Source organism: Herpailurus yagouaroundi, unplaced genomic scaffold, assembly GCF_014898765.1.
Source record: "Herpailurus yagouaroundi ecotype Mexico unplaced genomic scaffold, PumYag 222, whole genome shotgun sequence".
NCBI lineage: Eukaryota > Metazoa > Chordata > Mammalia > Carnivora > Felidae > Herpailurus > Herpailurus yagouaroundi.
Window position 1 is genome coordinate 3,254,331 of NW_024412453.1, and position 21,268 is coordinate 3,275,598.

Here is a 21,268-nt window from a genome sequence, read left to right on the forward strand (position 1 = left end):
AAATTATAATTGTGCTAGAAGTAGGTTTCCAGGGGTGTGTGTGTATGTGTGTTTGTTTTTTCTTCATTTTTCTTCCTGCCTTTGCTTTCTCCGTGCCCCTCCTCATCCCTGGCTCTGTTCAACTCATTAATGCCTCTTAGCTAAAGCAGGAGAGCAGAATCCCTGCAAGAACAGGTTGCTGCTGTGGGTACCTGGGGAGTCCTGCTTATCTGAGCTGCCCCCACCCCCATAAGAGCTGCACTGGCCACTGAAAAGAGCACTGTTCTAGGAGCAGGGAGGCTTGATTCTGTCACTGTCTTTGCAATAACAGCAGCAGTTACGATAAAGGTTAACATGTACTGAATACTTTGTGTGGGCAGAACATCTATGGATTATCTCATTTACTCTAACTTGGGGTACAGCTGCCCCATTTTAAAGTTAATGCTGACAGTCACAGTTGGTGCCATCACTGTAATTCACATCCAGGTTTGTCTGCTCCAAGAGCTCATCCTCTTCGTTACTCTGCTCCTGTTTTTCCCTTCCTGGAATAGCTCCTTGACCTTGGTATGCCTCCATTTCTTTTCCTATGAAATGGGGATAACCATTTTACAGAGCTACATTTATAGCTATTATAATATCCTACTAAATACACAGTGGTGCTTTGTTGCTGATCAAATCTGCCTCTGAGGGTGCCCAGATTGTGCTGAGGCTGCCTACTTCAGAGGTGGCTGGGATGACCAGCTGGAAAGGCAGTTCCATTAAATTAGTATAAATAAATAGTAAGCCAGAAATCCTGTCTTTTTTAAACCTACAGATCTGGGACTAAGTAGAAAGGGGAAGAAATCTGGAACTGGCTGGAAGCTTGCCCCAGGTTAGGGTCGGGGGTAACCATTGGATTTGTGGTGTCCGTAGAGCACAGCAGATACCTAGCTTGATTTTATTCAGCGTCAATCACAAGGCAGTCTTATCCTGTGGAGAACTCAACCCTCCAGGTGTTTCTGGGCAGTGGTACATTTGAGCAGGGTCAGTGCTGTGGTTTAAGAGAATTTTTTTTTTTAAGTTTATTTATTTATTTTGAGAGAGCAAGAGAACACGAGCGGGAGAGGGCCAGAGAAGGGAGAGAGAGAATCCCAAGCAGGCTCGTCACTGTCAGCACAGAGCCCACTGCAGGTCTCATACTCCTGAACTGTGAGATCATGACCTGAGTCGAAATCAGGAGGTGCTGTTTAACCTAACCGACTGAGCCACACATGTGCCTCTCAAGAGACTATTCTTGAGCAAGACCCAAACATGTGACTCAAGGCAGGGGTAGGCGTCCTGGCTGGATCTGGAAAAGCTGAAGCCTGGCACCCATTTTTCTGATGGGACAAGCTGCGGTTTTCATCAGGTAACCAGGTATTACTTTGCTGTTAATAATAATGACTGATAGCTGTCCTATCATTTCTTTCTGGGGAGTGGGGCACCGTGTGGCAGGTACTCTTTGTCTGTATTACCTGACTGAATCCTTAACAACAGCTCTGTGAGGCAGATACTATTCTGCTGGTTGAGGAAATAAAGGTTTCAATCAGGATCAGCAATAATAACTGGCAGAGTTGGCCTTTGATTGCAAACCTGGAGCTGTGAACCATGTCGATGGACTGAAACATCACTGCTTTAGGGCATCTCTGGTGAGGCTGAGCCCAAGGAATCTTGACTGCCTGGATCACAGTGGCAGGGCTCACTGGGAGAGGGCAGTGGGTAGGACACCCTTCTTGAGCACTGGGCAGGGACAGTTTGTCATTCTCTTTCCAGTGGCTGATGGTAGAACTTACTCTTCTGAGATCAGTGTGGTGACTTCAGAGCTCAGGACCCATCCATTGGTGGGCTTTCCCTGGGTGCTCTCATGTAGGTGGACTCAGCCGCCCAGCCTAGTGGTAAAGGCTAGGTTTCTCGAGCCAGACATACTAGGTCCTCTTTATGTGATGTTGAATGATATACCTTGTGCCTCAGTGTCCCCATCTTTCAGTGGGGTTGTGGTGAGCATATACGAGTTTTAATGTCCATAAAGTGCTTAGTGTAGTGCCAGGCATGCTATCAAGTGTTCAATAATTGACAGCTGCTATTATTAGCTATTAGCCAACAGCTAGCAAGTCCAGGGAGACTTATGACTTTAAAACATCTGAAGTGCTGCCAGCCTGGGACATAGGGCTTGTGAGACTCAGCCTCGAGAAATCTCTGAGAGCTTAAGTGTTTTCCCAAGGAAAGAGGTAGATACAAAAGAAGGGGGACCATTGAATAATCGGGGCTGGACTTCCCATCAGATCTGAAAACATTGTGCTCTGGCTTGAGGTCATCAGTTGCCTCTACACTCCTGTGGAATGGGGGCATCTCACAGAAGGGGACCAGAATGGAAGAAAGAGATCTGACCTTCTGGCACTTGCTGATGGATCATCTGTTTACATTGATTTTCCCCTCCTTATCTGCTGGGCATGTTAAAAGCCTTCAGGTTCTGCTGTGTCAGGTCATCAAAGATGCTCTTATGTGGAGGGCCATTTGGGTAAATGGGATTAGGGCCTCTTTGGGAGGCCCATCTGTTCTGTCCTTACCTGAAGGCCTAGGCGCCAGGATTTGGAGGAAGCTGGTACAAGGAAGCATCTGTCCCGTGGGGGTGGGGATGAGGGTGAGTGGCCTGGGGTAGGTGGGTCAGACAGAGGCCAGGAAATCCTCTTACTCTGCCAGGTACCCGGGCCTCCCTCTGCAGCAGGAGCTGAGCAGCAAACCCTGGTGAGTCAGCATGCCTGGGAATTAGAGCTGCCAGTCTGTGAGCATGTGGGGTTTGTATGAGTTTGGGCCTTTTGTTTCTTTTAGCACTGTAGTCTTTAGAAACACCAATCTGGAAACCAGACCCTCCACATGGTATAGTCCTGCTTGTTTTGAGATAATTCGGCTCCAACAGTTGCTTTCCTTGCATGCTGGTCTTCCAAGAATTAACCCCTTGCCTTTTAAAATTTTAAATAGCTTGTTCTTATGGCTTATTTGCTGTACTATTAAGGCACAGAAAGACTTAAGGAAACTTAATTGGATCTTTCCCCACACCAAAACCCTTCAGCCTTTCAGTGTTTTTTTTGAAGCCTAAGTGGAACTGCAAGTCTTTTGAGGGCACGTATGGGCATGTCTTTCTGTCAATTTATTCTCTTTGAGGGTGGAGAATAGGACACACCCTGATACAGTTGAGTCCCCGATAACTATAAGAGTGATCCTGGTGGTCATTTTAAACCTGTACATCCAGAATTTACCTGTAGAATTCCTTATGAAGATAGCCCCAAATGTATCTAGGCACTATTTGGAGGAGAGGAAAGTTCTTTAGGTAAAGTTTAAGCTCCAACCTTCCATGAAAAGCACCCTTCTGCCCCACTGCCTGTCTCCTAAGAGCTTTGAATTTGGATCATAAAGGTCCATGAACGCTTCCTAGAGCGGAGCAGGCATGGGACTGACATGGATTTTGGTCCACTTTACCTGCTCTACTTCTGGCTCCTGGTCTGAAGTTCTGTTAACATTGTAACTTTGGTGGCCGCAATTACTATGGCAGGTGGTAGTATTTTACAGATACTAAGTTGTGGCTGGATCTTCTTGTGGACTAGTTAAGACACAGTTTGCAGAGAAATCACCTCACCCCTGGCCAGGAAATTTCTAACAATGTTTTAAAAACGCACAAAACACACTTTTAAATAACGTAAGTAATAAACCACCATGAGGAGTTTGTATCAGCGCACACTCTTGTTTTTTAGCTAGCAATTATCCCACTATTTAGAGATTATATTGAGGTAAATCAGCACTTCTTTTAAGATGGAGACCTCCTCTTGGAGGACTGAGCTTGCAGGTCTTCTAGGACCTTCCATTTTAGTGTGGACTTGGCTTGCACTCTACATACAGCCTTGAGGAGGACCTGAGTGGGGAGAGAGAGAAACTGGAAGACCAGGAACCTTGGCATGGAGTACAGGCTTGATGTTTGGCTCCTGTGGGTGGGCAGAGGAAGGGTGGAGAAAGGGCATTTCACTTACTGCGTGAGAGAGTCCCAGAGAGGAATTTGAAGAGATCAGAGACAGATTTTACTTAGCTATTTGGCTAGGACACTGTAGTCTTGACTCCACAAATCCTTTACCTCATCTTCAGGCCATTATGAAACTCTTAAATGTGGCTACCCTTTCTCCCTACTCATCCTACTTAAAAAGAAAATCTGAGGATTTTGACATTAGAAACTAGGAGATGAACTTTTTATTTGCACCTTCTGGCTGAATCCAGGACCAAACAACTTTCTTATGTGATGGCAAGTTGGCAAGACAGATTTCCTCTGGAATATTTCTGGCAAAACTGCAGTCTTCCCTGATGTGTTCTGCACATGAATCAACCTCTTTGTAACCTATGTTACCTTAAGAATTTTAGGAATTTTCCTTATTGATTCTCCATATGTGCCCAGCCCTGCATTTCCAGTGTGAAGGTACAGAGCTTATGGGGAGGTGGTGATGAACTCTGGGTCTCTCATGGTTGGCTCAATGAAAGAGAATGGGGCCCCGGGGCGCAGTCCCTGTACTCCTGTCTCCTTATCCAGTGGTAACTGTTCTCTGATTTTCTTCTAGGTTGGCTAGCTCCTCTGGCTGATGGCATGTTGAGGCACATGGGCCAGTGGCAGCGAGGGCATCTGATCCAGAGGGGGCCACTCTAGAGGCCAGGCCACCAGCACCATGGGCCAGTGCGTCACCAAGTGCAAGAATCCCTCATCAACCCTGGGCAGCAAGAATGGAGACCGTGACCCCAGCAGCAAGTCACACAGCAGGCGGGGTGCAGGCCACCGCGAGGAACAGCCACCAGCCTGTGGCAAGCCAGGTGGGGATATCCTTGTCAATGGGACCAAGAAGGCAGAGGCTGTCACCGAACCCTGCCAGCTGCCAACGTCCTCTGGAGATGCTGGGAGGGAGCCCAAGTCCAATGCCGAGGAGTCTTCCCTGCAGAGGTTGGAAGAACTGTTCAGGCGTTACAAGGACGAGCGGGAGGATGCAATTTTGGAGGAAGGCATGGAGCGCTTTTGCAATGACTTATGTGTTGACCCCACGGAATTTCGAGTGCTGCTCTTGGCTTGGAAGTTCCAGGCTGCTACCATGTGCAAATTCACCAGGTTAGTCACAAATACTTAATGTCACCAGGTGAGCAGAGGAGGGAGAATGTTCTACTGGGCAGTAGTGCCCAGCTGGGGTAGAACTGGGTTGGCTTCTTAGGGTTTTGGGTAAGTCTGTCTTTTTCTGACCGATTTCTCTAAAGCAATTCAGCTTTGCCTAAAGTTAAGCGAGGAATAACCCACGCGGAGCTCTGCTGCCCAGCCCCACTGCTGCCCCAGACGTTTATGTCTTCTTTCACTCCTTCACTTGTCGTTTCCCTCACTTCCTCACTCACTCGATACTTACCATGCACCTCTCCTGTGCCAGGCGCTGTGAGTGCCAGTTTGGGGAGCACCTTTGGTGTCTGCCTCTGTCACTGCGTGAAGCCAGTTGCCCCTTCTAGCTTTGCATACATGCCCCTTAGCCAGCATGCGCACCAAAAAGGACAGCGGGCCCCCGTGACCAAGCAGTAGTTGTGCACATCTCCATGGTCATGCGTCCCTGTAGAGGTTGTTTGTGGGGACAGAGGGGCAGGGTCACCTCAAGGTGTGGTTTCCAGAGCACTGGGTTATAAATAAGAAGTGACTTTGAGACCCCCCCCCCCACCTCCACCCCCCATTTTCCAGCCCCTGGGTAGATTACCCAACAGACTTTAGATGCCTTATATCTTTAGCTGATACAGCAATCTCTGAGAAGACGATCAGTGAGAAACCTTGTTGGAACCTAAAAATGCTACATAGATATTAAAAATACATATTCAGTTTTCGTGTTTTTTTTTTTTTTAATGTTTATTTTTGAGGGAGAGAGTGTGCATGAGCAGGGGAGGGGCACGCACACGCACGCGCGCGCGCGCGCACACACACACACACACACACACACACACACACACACACACAGAATCCAAAGCAGGCACCAGGCTCTGAGCTGTCAGCACAGAGCCCGACATGGGACTCCAACCCTTGAACCATGAGATCATGACCTGAGCCGAAGTTGGACACTTAACCGACTGAGCCACCCAGGTACCCCCACAGTTTTTTGTTTTTTTTGTTTTTTTTTACATTTATTTTATTTTTGATAGAAAGAGACAGCACAAGTTGGGGAGGGGCAGAGATAGAAGGAGACACAGAATCCAAAGCAGGCTCCAGCCTCCGAGCTGTCAGAACAGAGCCCAACATGGGGCTCGAACTCACAAACCGCAAGATTGTGACCTGAGCTGAAGTTGGACACTTAACCAACTGAGCCACCCAGGCGCCCCAGTTTTCATTTTTTAATAACAGAACTTTGGCCTCTGGTGGCAGAGTTACCTAGGTTTATCCAGAATCTTTGACTCCAAAAATCTCCCTTGGCAGTCACCAAAAATATTCCGAAAACAAACAACCCATGGAGAATCAAAAGGAAAGCAGGAAGACTTCCTGTCTGGGAGGGGAGTCTGCAGCTTAATTACTTCTGCCAAATGGGAAATAGGGCATTGAGCAGGAGCCTTGAGTTTCATCTTTGGAAAGATGAGTAAGTGAATGAATGAGCCACTATTAGCTGTCTACCATGTGCTAGGCACTGTTAGATGCAGTTGACACGTATTAACTTGTTTAGTCCTCACCAAACCCCTAGAAGTTAGGTGGTAATCTCACCATTTGACAGATGAAGAAATAGGACTAATTTAATTAGTGGAGGAGCTGGAATTCAAATCCAGGCCATCCAGACTCAAAGCCATGCTCTTAATTACTATGCTATATTGCCTCTCAGCAGATGATAGTGTTTACAATTATTAATTGTGCCCCTTCCTTCCTGTTGCAGGAAGGAGTTTTTTGATGGCTGCAAAGCAATAAGTGCAGACAGCATTGATGGGATCTGTGCACGGTTCCCTAGCCTCTTAACAGAAGCCAAACAAGAGGATAAATTCAAGGATCTCTACCGGTTTACATTTCAGTTTGGCCTGGACTCTGAAGAAGGGCAGCGGTCACTGCATCGGGAAATAGCCATTGCCCTGTGGAAACTAGTCTTTACCCAGAACAATCCTCCAGTATTGGACCAATGGCTAAACTTCCTAACGGAGAACCCCTCGGGGATCAAGGGCATCTCCCGGGACACTTGGAACATGTTCCTTAACTTCACTCAGGTGATTGGCCCAGACCTCAGCAACTACAGTGAAGATGAGGCCTGGCCAAGTCTCTTCGATACCTTTGTGGAGTGGGAGATGGAGCGAAGGAAAAGAGAAGGGGAAGGGAGAGGTGCACTCAGCTCAGGGCCCGAGGGTTTGTGTCCCGAGGAGCAGACTTAGTGGCTCTATCCCAGGAGCAGCAGCAGCAGCAGCCGCAGCAAGGATCTGCCTGCTGCTCTGTAGCCAACTGAGGGATTGGACCTTTCTGGAAATTACTGAAGATCCAGATATTTTCTACTTTACACCTTTCTCTGCCTTGTATCTGAAAGGGCTCTAAAATGCTGTATCATGTTTTAGGCACTTTCTTCACTTTTTGGTTATTTTGGTTATTTCTTTTTTTGGGGGGGTTCCCCCAAAATATTTGAACCTGGCTACATGTTGTGTATCTTTTTTTTGAAGCCTTCAGATAGAATAAGCCTGCCATTTCTTGCACAAATTAGATTTTTTTTTTTTTTTTGTGGGGGGGGGGGTAGAGCGCAGGGGGGGGGGAATGGGATGGTTAGGTTGAATTAACATTACAAGATGATACAGTGCCAGATCTCAGTTTTGCATATTCTGTTTTTCAGGGCAGGTCTGTACTGTGTGTAGTGCTGTTTACATGGTTGGATTTAGGTTATAATAATTATTTTAAAAGATTTACACAGAATTGAATAGCAGTGTTAACTGTTAACCATATTGCATTAATTCCCAGGCGATTTAAAGCTCTTGGAGAGCCAAGGCCAGCCAAGAGCATTTGTAGTCTGGTGACAACCCCCTTTTAAGCTAATTTATCCGAACCCCTTTTCTTTACTTCTTGCTCATTCCTTCTTTGACCTATTTCATTTCATGTTGCATTTATCCATCAACATGCTGCACCTGTCAGTCAAGTGAGCAGTTTTTTTTATACCACATTGTACTGAGAACCACTTAAGCATTGAATGCAGAGAAAGCAGTGCTACCTCAGTTTTGCTGGAAGTAGACTTTGATAGTTTTCTTTTTTTTTTTTTTGTTAATTTTTTTTTTTTTTATGTTTTTGGTTAAAAAAACATTTTTTTTTTTTTTTTTTTTTTTTTTTTCATTTGCCTTGGAGCCAAAGTTTCTGTTCCTGGTGGTCGGAAAACTGTGCCTGCCGGCCAACTGACTTGAAGGAAAACTGTGGTATGGAGCTCTGCTTGAATTTTTTTTTTTTTTTTAATTTTTTTTTTGATTATCATCAGCTTACTTGTCTGGCAAGTGCAGAAGCCTGGGACTGGCCTGAACTCTGCCAAACAAATATAGAAGTGTATTTAATAGTTAAACTTGTGCCCTTTCCCTTCTTGCTGCACCCATGTTGTCACTTAATCCCCAGGAGTTATTTATTACCTTCTTTGTTAATGTCAAGCTCATTTGGGGTAATGTGATAACTGTTTAGGTTTACATGACCCTCCTCTCTTTTTCCCTACCCCCAAATATGTATATATACATATATAAGATATGTATATATTTTACCTATATAAAATATATATATATACACATATATGTATCTATATTCCTTTATTTCTTTGCCTGCTAAAACTGGCCATAAAAGAGGGAGCTGCCTTCAATATATAAAGCATAAGAAGAGTGCCAGGGAATGTCATAAATGGAGGCTTTTGAATCTGAATTTGGACCATTTTCACTAAAGAGAAGATGAATTTTCTCAGCCCTTTCCTCATACGAGGGAGGGCCAGTTCCCCAGACTCCTTTACGTGCTCGCTCCATAAGGTCTGCTTTGGCCATACTGCCACACGGGAGCTGACTCTGGTCCTACCCAGTTTCAGTAGAGGGTCCTCTTGTTATTTTTCCATTTAAAAAAACGGCCTCAAAAAACTGTACTGGAAGGGTGGGTGGCAGGAACTTGTATAGTTCAGCTTCCAACACTTTGGAATAGATTGAAAAGGGAATCTTTTGAATAAAAACTTTAAAAATATTTATACTCTTGAGGTAATGAGAGTTTGTCTATTAAACATTTGGAGTTTTCTTCCCTAACTACTCCCATCTGCCTCCCAGGTATGTTTCTCAGCCTGGGCAGAATTTGCTTATTTTGAGTTCCTTTATTAGTAGCCTATGGCTCCAGGCTCCCATCTTTCCAAAGAGGATTATTTAAAGAGTTTCTGCGGTCGATGTTTTCTAAGATTGACAATGACCTAGGAAATGTACTTGGGGGGTTGATTTTTTTTTTTTTTTTTAAAGCCCCTAAACCTTACAGTTGCTTCTTCTAGAGGGCTAGAAGAGAAACTTTCAAATCAGCCACAGCAAGTTAGCAGTACTGCTGGAAAGCTGAAGAGGGTCTCAGGCCAGATGTCTGGCTTTTGTTCTAGCCTAAGACACAAGTTCCTTGAATAAAGAGAGTTTTTAGGGGCCCATTGGGTTTTGTGGGCTCCACTGTAGTCAGGGTGCCCAGACTGAGGTCTTAAAGGGGGAATGCCTTTTTATCCAGCCAGTCTGCGACCTCTAGTTTTTCCTGATTCTGGACTGGGTCAAGGTTGAAAAGGGAGAAAGGCAGGCTGCTTCTCCTAGTCCGGTAAGGCTCTCTTCTTAGATGACAAGGGTATATGGAGAGAAGTGCACAAAAGAGGGAGGCACTGAGGATCCTGAGGACTGTGGAGAAACTGGATTCCTTTCCCAGCCTACAAGGTAGCATTCCATGCATGAGGTGTACTAGACTGGGTGGATTTTGTAAATTAACTATTCAGCCTCCCCACCCCCCAGAAAAGGGCCAGTAAAGAAATTATTTTTGGTTATATTTTTAATGATGTATTTGTTACAGAAATGCAAATGAGAAACCAGAAAAGGGAGCCGTTAGGGAAGGACTTAAAGGGTCCTTCCAGGTTTGACTTCATGATGCAAGGAATTCAAGCTTCCACAGTAGCTCTGCGCCAATGTTTGACTACAGGAAAAGCAATTTTGCAAAGGGATCGAAGATGGGTGTGTATGTAGGATTTGTAGTCATTTCTGGGAAGTGAAAGGTCTCTGGTCCTTTTAACCTAGAAACAGGTTTTCTGTTTAATGGGTGAGCAGTAATTGTGTGGAAGAGGCCAAATGCGTGCCCCTCAGGTAAACCAGTGCACTCTTCACTTTAACAATGTAACACCAGGGTGGTGTGAAGAGGGGCAGGATATGGATGCAATTTTGAAAATAGGCAAATATTTGAGGGTAACTACAATACATTGAATACGTATTGGGAAATTCTTGGTTTTCAGCAAATGGCTGAGTTTGTGGTTAGTGATTAGAAAGCTGTATGAGATGAAGTGTTGCTTCATTGAAATGCTCTTCCCCCATCCCTGCCATATTTGAATGTATCATTACCCCACCTATTGTAATGACTTTGCTGTGCTTCAGCTGGTTGCCTCAACAGTATTTCCTTATCTGTGCCAGATGTGCTCACATCTGTGAGATGTGAGATAGGTCCCAGACAACCATGTCTACCCTTCCGATAAGAAGTATTAGAGCTGGGTAAAGATCCCAATTTCAACCAAGCCCACAGGCCCAAAGAAATCCAACTGAAAATGTACAGGGCAGTGTTTTTGACATCAAAACTTTCCTAAGGAAGGCACAAACTAGCCTACTTAGGAAGAAGGGATTAAGCCACAAAGTATTTAATCAGTCTTTGAAACAGTCTTGATTTCCCAGAGGTTGATGCCAAATTCAGCCCTCATTGCTGGAGCCTGTAGGATGTGGGACTCCATAGTTCGTGTGATGGCCTCAAATACTATACACTATGCCAAATTGCATTAAACAATAGTGGGAAATTACTGGGATAAGGACTTGGGTCTAAAAGTTGAAGAACCAAAATATCCGTATTTAGGACTTTGGTTTGCCACATTTAAAGTGAAGTCTTGAGTGTAGTGAAGCCCAGTAGTAGACCCAATTATGCAATTATAAGGGCTGGAGAGAAGATGCTGCTAGGTTTGTTTTGTTTTAGCTGCCTGCTTTCGCCTTTTTCTTGTGTCTCTAATGTTTGATTAGTGATGACTTGAACATCTTGGCAACTGACAAAGGTCTTCAGTGGTGGACTCTAGCAGTATCTTGTTTAGAAAGGACTATTAAAAGTACAGTATGTTGAGACTCACTTGAGGACATTCACATTGATCCTCAACTTACTCCATAATCTGTTTTTTGAATCTTATAGGGTGGTTCCCACTCACCCCTTTCAGAATTTATTCCTATAAACTGTAATTATAGCATATATCCAGTTTAATCTGGACTGGGGGCCGTGTTTTAGTGAGGATCTGCAGGTGTTTTTTTCTTACTGAAAGACAGACTTGAGCACTGGTTGAGACACCAAGATGATTTATATAGCTTTGAGTAACCGTCAGGTACGGCGGCATCACATCCTCCCTATTCCTCTTGGAAACTAAGCCTGCTTTCATAGATACCTTTTTCCACCATGCACCTTCCCTTCTTTCAATATAATCTTGGATAATGCCAAAGGAAGCCATTCAACAGAAGCACACCTCCCCCCCCCCCCACCCACCGCCCCTGCCATTTATTCTGGGGGAAGTGTCTTCCCTCTGACTCTGGTCCCCAGCCCCGAATCTGTAATAAACTCCTCTTACCTGTTGCACTAATGAATATAATTCTAGGTTTCAAAGGGGGAATTTGAAGCAATAGGCAAATGGGGCTTGGATGAATTGGTCCTACAGATACCCTGCCTTAACCCACTGAGGTGATGAGTCCACTACTCATGTGACCCTCCACCTTTGTGGATTCCTCTTGGTTTGTGACCAGTCTGTCTGTTTCTTGAGGTTGTACAAACTTGTTGACAAAGGTCAATACTTTTGTTTGTATTCTCTGCACTGTTGCACTCTCCAAATGGCCCCTTGAATATTTTTAACTTGTTACACACGTTTTGGTCTTTGTCTACATTTTTCTTTTGATGTTTTTGTTTTTTTATTTGAAAGGTTACCTGCTGTTGGATTTAATAAATTTGTTTACTTGACTGTTGACAATTGTGAGAGAGAAAAAAAAACAAAACAAAACCAGTGACTTAATTCTGGGGCAAGATTTACCCACCAGGAGCCTCTTCCAACGTGATATTGGATAGCAGTTTCTATGCTTTGGAAAATAATCCAGATGGTACAGGATCCTCAGACTTCAAACATGGATGTTGACTTCCCACTCACAAACTTAAAGGCCTTTGGGTCATAATACTTGTAGGCAAAAGGCAAATGAGTCCTCAGAGGGCCACTACTTAAATAGTCTTACCAGAACAACTGATTTGGATTCCCATGAGGAACAAAAAGTGAATGTGAGCACTGTGCTAATGGATGGCTCCTACATCAGGTTGGCAGTGATTAAGGCAAAGGAGACCAGCTGAAACTGTCAAGTGCCACTGCTGTGTGACCTTTGGCAAGTTAGTGAAATTCTGAGTTTCCTTATACTCATCTGTAAACTCAAGAGACTATTTCCATCAGAGTGTTAGGATTTAAAAGAGTCTTTATAAAAAGCACCTAAATCACGTAAGTTTAAGGTTTCCAAAAGGATGTCAGGTGAGTAATGGCAAGGAATCCAAAGAGGAGATGGGGGGGTTGGCATGATCACACATGACCTTTCACAAGTCACTACCCCTCCTGGGGGCTTAACGTCCCTCTGTGCCAAATTGGGGGGTGGGGGAATGGGAGTGCTTAGACTAACATGATCCCTGATGGCTCTCTTTGGCTCATACATCCTAGAAGTCTGATTATGGTAGACCAGTTACGACCCTTAGCTTCCTTTCATTGTATTTTCTGTCTTGTTATTGTTTGTATTCAGGAAAGCTATTGGCCAGCCATCTTACTCACTTCTTTGATGGAGGCCCTAATGACCTTCCTAAAGATTTCCAGCCTCATGTTGGTATCTCCTAAAAATAAGTAAGTACAGTGGTGGGACTAGATGTGCTTTTGTTTTTCCTTTCAGTTGGAAAGGATTTGGGAGTCATGGCTACATCCTCTAGCTAGGGACAGGGTTATAGGGTTTCCTCAATGAACTGGAATTTTTTTTCTTCTCTTACCCTTATTACCAAGGTTAGCATCAGATGGAGGCTGGAAGGAAACCTAGGGGAGGAGTGGTGACTTTTTTCCCCTCACTTAAAGTGCATCTCCAAAACATGTACTTATTCCCCAATTGGCTCTTGGGCTTGTGTCTGCTGTGCTTTGGCCTTTCTGAGGTATTGAGCCCAGCCAGGGCCTTAACAAACAGAGGTTTGGAGAATTACACAGTGAAAGATACTGATTTGGGTGCTTATATAGAGCCTGGAGCTATTCAAAGTGTTGTTATGGTGCTATACAGCTGTATAGATAATATAGGGCTAAAATCCAATTTATTTTTTGATGAGGGGCAAGCAACTTCTTCACACCAGAGATGAGCTTAACTCTGCATATAGAATGGACAGTTCGTAGCAAGAGAGATACAACAGAAGGTAGTGCTAAGGGTCCAGAGACGTACAGAAGAGTCACCCTCGCACTGGCCTCTTCTCTCTTCTCAAATCCAGTTGCCAAAAGCACATGGCTGGGTTGCCTCTAGAAGTCCTCTCTTAGCTCTGGGTTTTGATCTAGGCTCAAAAGGGTTAGTCTGCCTGGAAAGGAAAGGTAAGGGAGCCAGCCCAACTTCTCCCATTTCCTTTCCTTTGCTATGACTTTTCAGGAGGCCCTGTCTTTTGAAAGCCATAAGGCTCTTATCTGGGCTTAATATTCTTCCTATGTAATGTTCCAACCTTGATTCTCTTGCCTTAGGGGTGCTGAAAAAGTCCTAGTGAAATATGGCAGCAGTGCAGTCAACAACAAAGCATCTGACTGTAGTGTTGTATAATCCATGCTGATGGGGACTCTCCATGGCCCTGTGTTTATCTGGGGTGGTGCTGCTGAAATTGCTAGTATGTTAAAATATAGAGCTACAAAATGGTAAGGCACCTTTTGTAAGAAAAGACAGAAGAAAACAGTGACACAGGCTCTTGCATACATGGCCTTACATAGTAAAGGACACATCCTCCGTGATTGGGTAAGTAGAGATAGATAAATGGGTAAAATCTAAATATTTGGGGAAAAGTTGTCACATGCCAAAATAAATTACAGGAAGAATAAAAGTAAAAGTGTAAAAATTAAATTATTCAAAAAAATACATATACACACACACTTGTCAGTGGCTATTAATCTCTGAATCAAGACTTTCTAAATACAAGAGCAAATAGAACAAATCATAAAAGACTTCTAAAACTATCTTTAAAAAGTAGAAACATTTTTACAATAATAAACCAATGGGACACTGTACTTAATCCATAGGGAGACCTTAAAGAAAAACAACTGGCCAAAAAGCTTCTGAAAAAAATAGATGTGAATCTACAGGATATTCAAATAAATAGAAATTAAAGCTGTACTGAAAAGTTTTTTTTTTTTAAATTTTTATTTTAACCTATCAAACTGGCAAGATTTGAAACAAATCCATGTTAGTAAACACAAGGTAAAAGCTTATATGGAATTAAAAAAAAAAAAAACCTTAAGTGTCCATACTCTTTAACCCAATAATTTCACTTCTAGGAACGTTTCCTCAAGAAATATTATCTGTCAAAGATGTTTGCAAGGATATAATTGGTAGCATCAGTTGGGAACAACTTCAGTGTCAACAATAGGGGGCAGTTTTAGAAATTATGGCACATATCAACATGTTGGAATATTATGCAGCTGTTAAAATCTCTGCTTTTAAATAATGGAAAAAATATGATAGACTAAAATAGTGGCAGTTGTTGACTCTAAGTGGTGGGAACAGATGTGACTAACTTTTCTGGATTTTCCAAGTTGCCATTAATTGGTCCTCTTTATAATAGGGAAGAGGTTTTTTACAAAAAGGGGGACAAAAGGAAATTGCACATGGCTAAGTGTCCTGAATAACTCTATGGGTGAGGAGGTTAGAAATTTGGGAGTAATATGTTCAAAGCCTAAACCAAGAGTTCTGTAAAAACTCTTGGGAGTTGCTTTTTTCCCCCACAAACGAGAAGCTGCTTCTCCAGCAGCTGCCTTGGCAGCTCTGCATTGGCTGCCTAGTAGGGTGTGGGAGGAAAAATGCACAAATGCACTTATGAATGGAATGTGTGTTTTGCAAGAGGCCAAGTTGGCAGCTTTGGCTTCCAAAAGGTGGGAGCATCAGCTGAAAGAACAGAGTGTGCAGACTTGAGGCCTCAGAGACCTTATGGTCTAGGCCCAACTCTGCCGAGTTCTGGAGTTGGGGGCCCACTGGGAAACCTCCCATCCAGGAGAAGGAAATGATCTTGGCTATTCCTAGGAGCAAAGGCAGTGCTCTTGGCACATGGAGCCTCATCTGTTCTGTGATCCCACACTTGGAAAATGTTTCTCAGTAACATGTCATTTATTGAAGACTTAATGTGGGTTTTCCCTAATTTAATCCTCATAACAACCTTATTATGTTAGGTACTAATGTCCCCATTTTAAAGGTGAGGTAACTGAGGCTCAGAGAGGGAAAGTTATATATAGCCCACTATTCTGTCATTTTCCACAAGCTGGATCTTTGAATTTTCACAATAATCCTTAAAAAGATATGGCCTCATTTTATAAACTGTGGAACTCTACTCAGATGAGATTAAGTGGCTTGCCCAGAAGCAGAGGTCTGTCCATATCCAAAGGCAGACGCTTAATTTGTCTCAGGACTGGAGTCTCAAAAAGTAAACAGCAGTTAAGCTTCTATAGCTTTGGAGCTCAGCTGGAGGTGGAGAAAGAATCCAGAAGCATTGTCAACTTCAAGATGGTCTCAGGGCCTCACAGTACACCTGGAGAGTTTTCCTCTTTACAAGGGAGCTTTAAGTGTTGTGTCTCCATCCTAAATCAAAGCTCTTAAGTTTTACAGAGGGCCAGCTCTTAACAGAAGTTAAAGGATTAAACACTGCCTTATATGCCCAACCTTGAGAGGTAATTTAAGTATTGTTGTTGTGAGAGTAATATATGGTGATTTAAAACCAAACACAGAAAAGCAATTGGTAAAACCTAATCTTCCAATCTCACTAGTAAGAGAAAAACACTGTTCACATTTGGCATACAGTCTTCTAGGTTTTGTTCCAAACTTAGGCATGTCTTGTGTACCTTTTTCTACAAACTACACACACTGTTCAGTAACCCTCTATATTTCTTACAACATATATTGGGAATACATAATCACATCCTCACAAAAATCCCATAAGGTAGGTATGTACCATTACTGTCCCAAACACAGAAATGTTATTCAAGTTCATACAATATGTAGGAAAGCTAGGATTCAGAGTCAGTCTGTATCCAGAGGTCCACTTCCACTTAATAGCTACCAAGAATTCCACTGTGCTCACTCTGTGATATCTGCTCCGTACGTGTTTATGTGAAACTATCCTATTATGATAGGATATTCCTACAGAAGTGGAATTGCTGGGTCCCCATCTATGAAACAATTTATAAGGGTTTTGGTGTGATACATACTGTATACTGGATTAGTTCATCTTTTCTAGAGGGCAGCTAAGTATCTCTGTTTTGGAGTTGTGTGTGCCTGTACCCATGTCCTTTCCAACACAGAATGTTAATATTTTAGGAGGTGATAAAAAAGAAGAGCAGCTTTTACTAAAATTGAAGCTTCCAGTTCTAAGGGGAAGACCTGGTGTGATGGGGCCACCTATTGGTGAAGGGTGACACTGCAGTCTCACTGAAGGGAAGGAAGCATTCCTAAAAATGGAATTGGAAGGGTGCTTCCAGTGTTGGTAAAAAGCTTAATTAGTCTTCCTCTCTTGTGTTGGGGGGGGAGGGTCTGCCAGATTTTCAGTTCAGTCTCTTTTCCCTTCAGTTTTTTAACAGCTGTCAATGAGAAAAGTGTGCCTTAGAGAAATTTGCTTCATAGATAGTATAACTTTGACAACCTGCATTAAGGGCTGAATTTTCTCCATACTGAAGTCCCTTTTCCTGGTTTCCTTACCTACATATTACCATTTAATAGGAGTGCTACCTAGGATGAGCATGTACTACAATTTCCACTGACACAAAGAAAAGTACAAACTGGTTTCCTTCCCTCACCCCATCTTAAGATCAGGAATGCTTGAATTGTAGGCATTTATTGAAAATTTGTACATGCCATATAAACGTTAGGACTAAACTTCTTAGGTAGTATACCATTTCCACAAAAGGTTGTCTGCTGGACAGAGAGGCTGCAGCCTGACCACATTCTCTGCCACTGTCCACAAAGGATGATAAATGGCACATGGAAAATAATGGTCAGACTCACGAACATATTTTTGGGGTGGTGCTTTCCTCTTCATCTTTTATTCCCATCAGTCCTAGGCCAGAGAATGATCCATGAGTGCTGCAACAAATGAGTGAAGATAGGTTTCTAATCCACAGGGTTGAAAGAATGGTTACAGACTCATTGGTAAGAGGTGGTAAGTTATTTTGGATATATGTATGGGGCAGAGGACAAGCAGGGAGACAGTTTATGGAAAGCTGCCTACTGAAAATGATTCAACAGAAAGAATACTGACCAGTCCCAGAGGCCTAGAATCAATTCAGCTCTGCCATTTAACAGATGTGAGGCACATCTCAACCAAAGGTGAATAACCTCAAACTGAGGCTATTGTCTTCAACTATAAAACCATTAAATACTTAAATTAGGCTCTCACAGGGCTTTTGTGAGGACTTTAGACAATGATTGATAAAATACATCATTTCCTCATATATCATACAGATCATTCACCATGTACCAAGCATTATTTTAAGCACTATATGCATTCTCATTTAATCCTCAAAAGAGCTGCTGTACCTAACGTTAGGTACTGATGCAGGTACAATTGTTACATCCACTTTTCAGAAAGAACCAGGCTCATAGACCTAAAAACTCGCTCAACAAGTTGAGTGACAAAATAATGCATATTGTAAAACACTTGGTACAGTTTAGAATTTAGGAGTCAACATTTTAGTTCCCTGCCACCTTGTAGTGAATATTCAAAGAATTGGGTTGGAGGGCTGAGGAGCTATCCAAGGCAAATCAGGTGGAAATGAGCAAAAACAGAATCTGTCACTACCTGATGTCTGAACTTATGCTAACAAGCACTAGCCTTTTGGCCATGGAAGACTGGAGCTTTGAGTGCTGGAGAGAGGCTCTGGAGTCAGACCATCAGGGTTCAAATCGTAAACTGTACTTAGTAGCTAGTTGTGCGGCCTTCAGTAAGTTGCTTAACCTGAACCATTTTCTCCACTTGTTAAATGAGCACTAAACAACCTCAACTGAAAACACATGTAAGCATTTAGCACAGTGTCTGACATTAAGGGTTTGATGAATTATGGCAAATATTGCAATATTTAAAATCTTCATTTTAGCATCTACTGGAAATACAAGGATTAAGAGTTGAGTCAGGCTCCATGCATGAGGAAGCCTACATTCTCTGCTACTCCTTCCTGTGCTTTTTTAACCCTTTCCCAGGGCATTGGGATCATGGAGACAGTTGCCAAAACAAGGCCCAGAGAACTTAGTCACACAGCAAGCTTATAGTTTAAGGAAATGCATGCTCAACATGGCTATAGAAATCAAGATGTAACTTAAATTTTTTTTTTTATTTTAATTAGGCTCCACGTGTGGGGGTTGAACTCCTGATCCTAGATCAAGAGTCACATGCTGTACAGACTGGACTAAGCCAGCCAGGCACTCCCTTAACATGTAACTTTTAAAAGAAAGAAGTAACATCGGGTTTCCTTACTGTAGGCTTTTTGCTATTTCCAGAGTTTTTTCCTGACTTGTTAGATGTGTCTTAGGACCTTTTGCCTTAGAACCTAAGCCTTTTTTGCTCCCTGACCACAATGATCCCTTCCTCAAGCTCTCATCCACTGTAGAATAATATCCTGGCCACTTCTGGAAGGAGAAAGCTTTGGCCTATTCTTAGCTTAGTTTACATACACAATGGAGAATCTAAGAATTCTACCTAGAACAGAAGACCCTTACTCTACCCCCACCTCCACATACTGGCTCTGACAAACTATCTCAAGGCAAGTCAGTCTGTTCTTCAGAGTCTCTGCTCTTAACCAAAAAGATTTTTTGGCAACTTATGGTCACCTTGTGCTGTTAACCTCCACAAAAGCCTGTTTAAAGTATATCAGTCTAAGATTTTTTTTTTTTTTTTTAAATGTAAAGACTTAATGGCAGCTTCTGTTCCTCTCAAGCAATTCTCTCAAGCTGCCCAAAAGGTAGCCCATCTCACTAGTGGCCCTAAGATGCATGTTACAAGAATTTTATGACAGGAAATTAACGTCTGATCCCATGTTTTAATGCCTGAGGCATTCATGTTCTGCCATCTGGGACCTTGGGACTGGAAAAGAATCCTAGAATGTCAAAATTTTAAGGAAATTTTTCAGAAGTAAATACAATCTAGTGATTTTCAAACTGTTCAAAAGAGCTACAGCCCCCCCTTGCCCCCTCCCCCAATATATATGCTCATCCAACTACCCACTCACTCATTCTAGAACTGCCTATCTTTAGCATTAGGATTTAACAGCAATTTTTCTTAAAAAAAATTTTTTTTTTCAACGTTTATTTATTTTTGGGACAGAGAGAGACAGAGCATGAACGGGGGAGGGGCAGAGAGAGAGGGAGACACAGAATCGGAAGCAGGCTCCAGGCTCTGAGCCATCAGCCCAGAGCCTGACGTGGGGCTCGAACTCCCGGACCGCGAGATCGTGACCTGGCTGAAGTCGGACGCTTAACCGACTGCGCCACCCAGGCGCCCCAGCAATTTTTCTTTTAACGAAAAGGTTTTATAGTTGGAAGGTTTGAAAAACACTGATCTACTCCCAAATCTCTCATTTTACCAAAGGGAAATTGAGACCCACAGTGGGAAAGTGGCTTGACCACCTGTCAAGAGATACATGAGTGGCTTGACCACCTATCAGGAGAGCTGGGACTGGACCCAGAGTTCTGGTCCATTATTCCTCAGGCTTAGAATCAGCAAAACAGGCTCTCTTTGGCAAAGAGGGAGATGGTAGAGAAGGCAGGAACACCTGAAATGTGAGAAAGATCATATCTGGTCTAGGCCTTTCCCTAGAATTTTTTGACTTTTTACTCAAGTGGACTTAGGCAGATGCCTCCTGTCCTATAGAGGCTGCAGGCCCTAAGACCTCTGGCTTTAAACTGGGATGAGCTATCTCCTTGTGGGGCTAAAAACAGTAATTGTAGGACATATACATGTAAAATGGATAAAGAGAACATCAACAGAAGGCCAATGGCTGAAGTTCAGGAGCCAGAATCATGAAGGGACAACCCTTCAGTCCTTACCTCTTGGTTCCTGGCAATAGGATGAGGCAGAGAGTGCCCGGGCTCAGGCTGTGGTAGAGCTTTCCTATCTTCCGGCCCCAGCGCCAGGCTGCTATCTTTGGGTGGTCCACCTTCAGAACCTACAATAAAAGTCATGTGTTAACACTCAGCCAGAGTACCCTATGCTCACCTGTGGAGAGGCTGCAACTTTTCAGGGTTTGAACTGTGGGGTCCCAGGAAAGGCTCTACGGAAATCCTCTATATGAAGCTAAAGCCCATACTTAAGGGTTCTTTGTCCATCCCTGCATCCCTAGTCCACAGGTCAGTTTAGTAGGAGTATTCTGTGTGGGTCTTCCAGGGCCCTGACTTTGGGGAACCACCTCACTAATGAGAGGCCCAGACTAAGGAGTCTGGCTCCTGTCATGAAGTATCTTTGTGACCTGGGAAAGTCACTCACCAGCTCTGGCCTCTATTTCTTAAGGGTGGGAGATTAGACTAGGATAGAGTTCCCCAAACTTCAGCCATTCACCTTCTATCTTCACCCTCTGCTTGTGTATCCCTCTAATATTTTTCTTTAACAGTGAGTCAGTTTGTTCCCTCACCTCACTGAAATAATTTATCTAGAAGTCACAGGTTCAGCGTGATTGCCGTGTATACTTTAGTGTTAGAAAAACAAGATCTTAATATATAAGTGGGGGGATAAAAAGTCCATCTATGACCACTAAAAATCATCTTGTATATGTAACTACACTTTGAGAAAAGC

General features: G+C 43.3%; 2 protein-coding genes across 24 annotated transcripts in view; one reads left to right on the forward strand and one right to left on the reverse strand.

Moving 5' to 3' along the window:
- DCUN1D3 (defective in cullin neddylation 1 domain containing 3) overlaps nucleotides 1-14,619 on the forward strand; it is a 41,748-nt gene extending 27,129 nt beyond the window's left edge. For 17 of the 18 annotated variants that reach the window (XM_040458846.1, XM_040458857.1, XM_040458860.1 and 14 more), the window contains 2 exons: nucleotides 4,596-5,131; nucleotides 6,906-14,619. In XM_040458846.1, coding sequence (XP_040314780.1) covers nucleotides 4,701-5,131; nucleotides 6,906-7,389 — 915 coding nt within the window. In that variant the 5' untranslated portion in view covers nucleotides 4,596-4,700 and the 3' untranslated portion in view covers nucleotides 7,390-14,619. Of the gene's footprint in view, nucleotides 1-2,651; nucleotides 2,743-4,595; nucleotides 5,132-6,905 lie in introns of those variants that run through there. The other variant, XM_040458858.1, reaches the window with a different exon arrangement.
- Nucleotides 14,620-17,304: 2,685 nt separating this feature from the next.
- REXO5 (RNA exonuclease 5) overlaps nucleotides 17,305-21,268 on the reverse strand; it is a 39,920-nt gene continuing 35,956 nt past the window's right edge. For all 6 annotated transcript variants that reach the window (XM_040458822.1, XM_040458824.1, XM_040458823.1 and 3 more), the window contains 2 exons: nucleotides 20,527-20,645; nucleotides 17,305-17,571 (listed from right to left, as the gene is read on the reverse strand). In XM_040458822.1, the coding sequence (XP_040314756.1) occupies nucleotides 17,490-17,571; nucleotides 20,527-20,645 (201 nt within the window). In that variant the 3' untranslated portion in view covers nucleotides 17,305-17,489. The remainder of the gene's footprint in view (nucleotides 17,572-20,526; nucleotides 20,646-21,268) is intronic.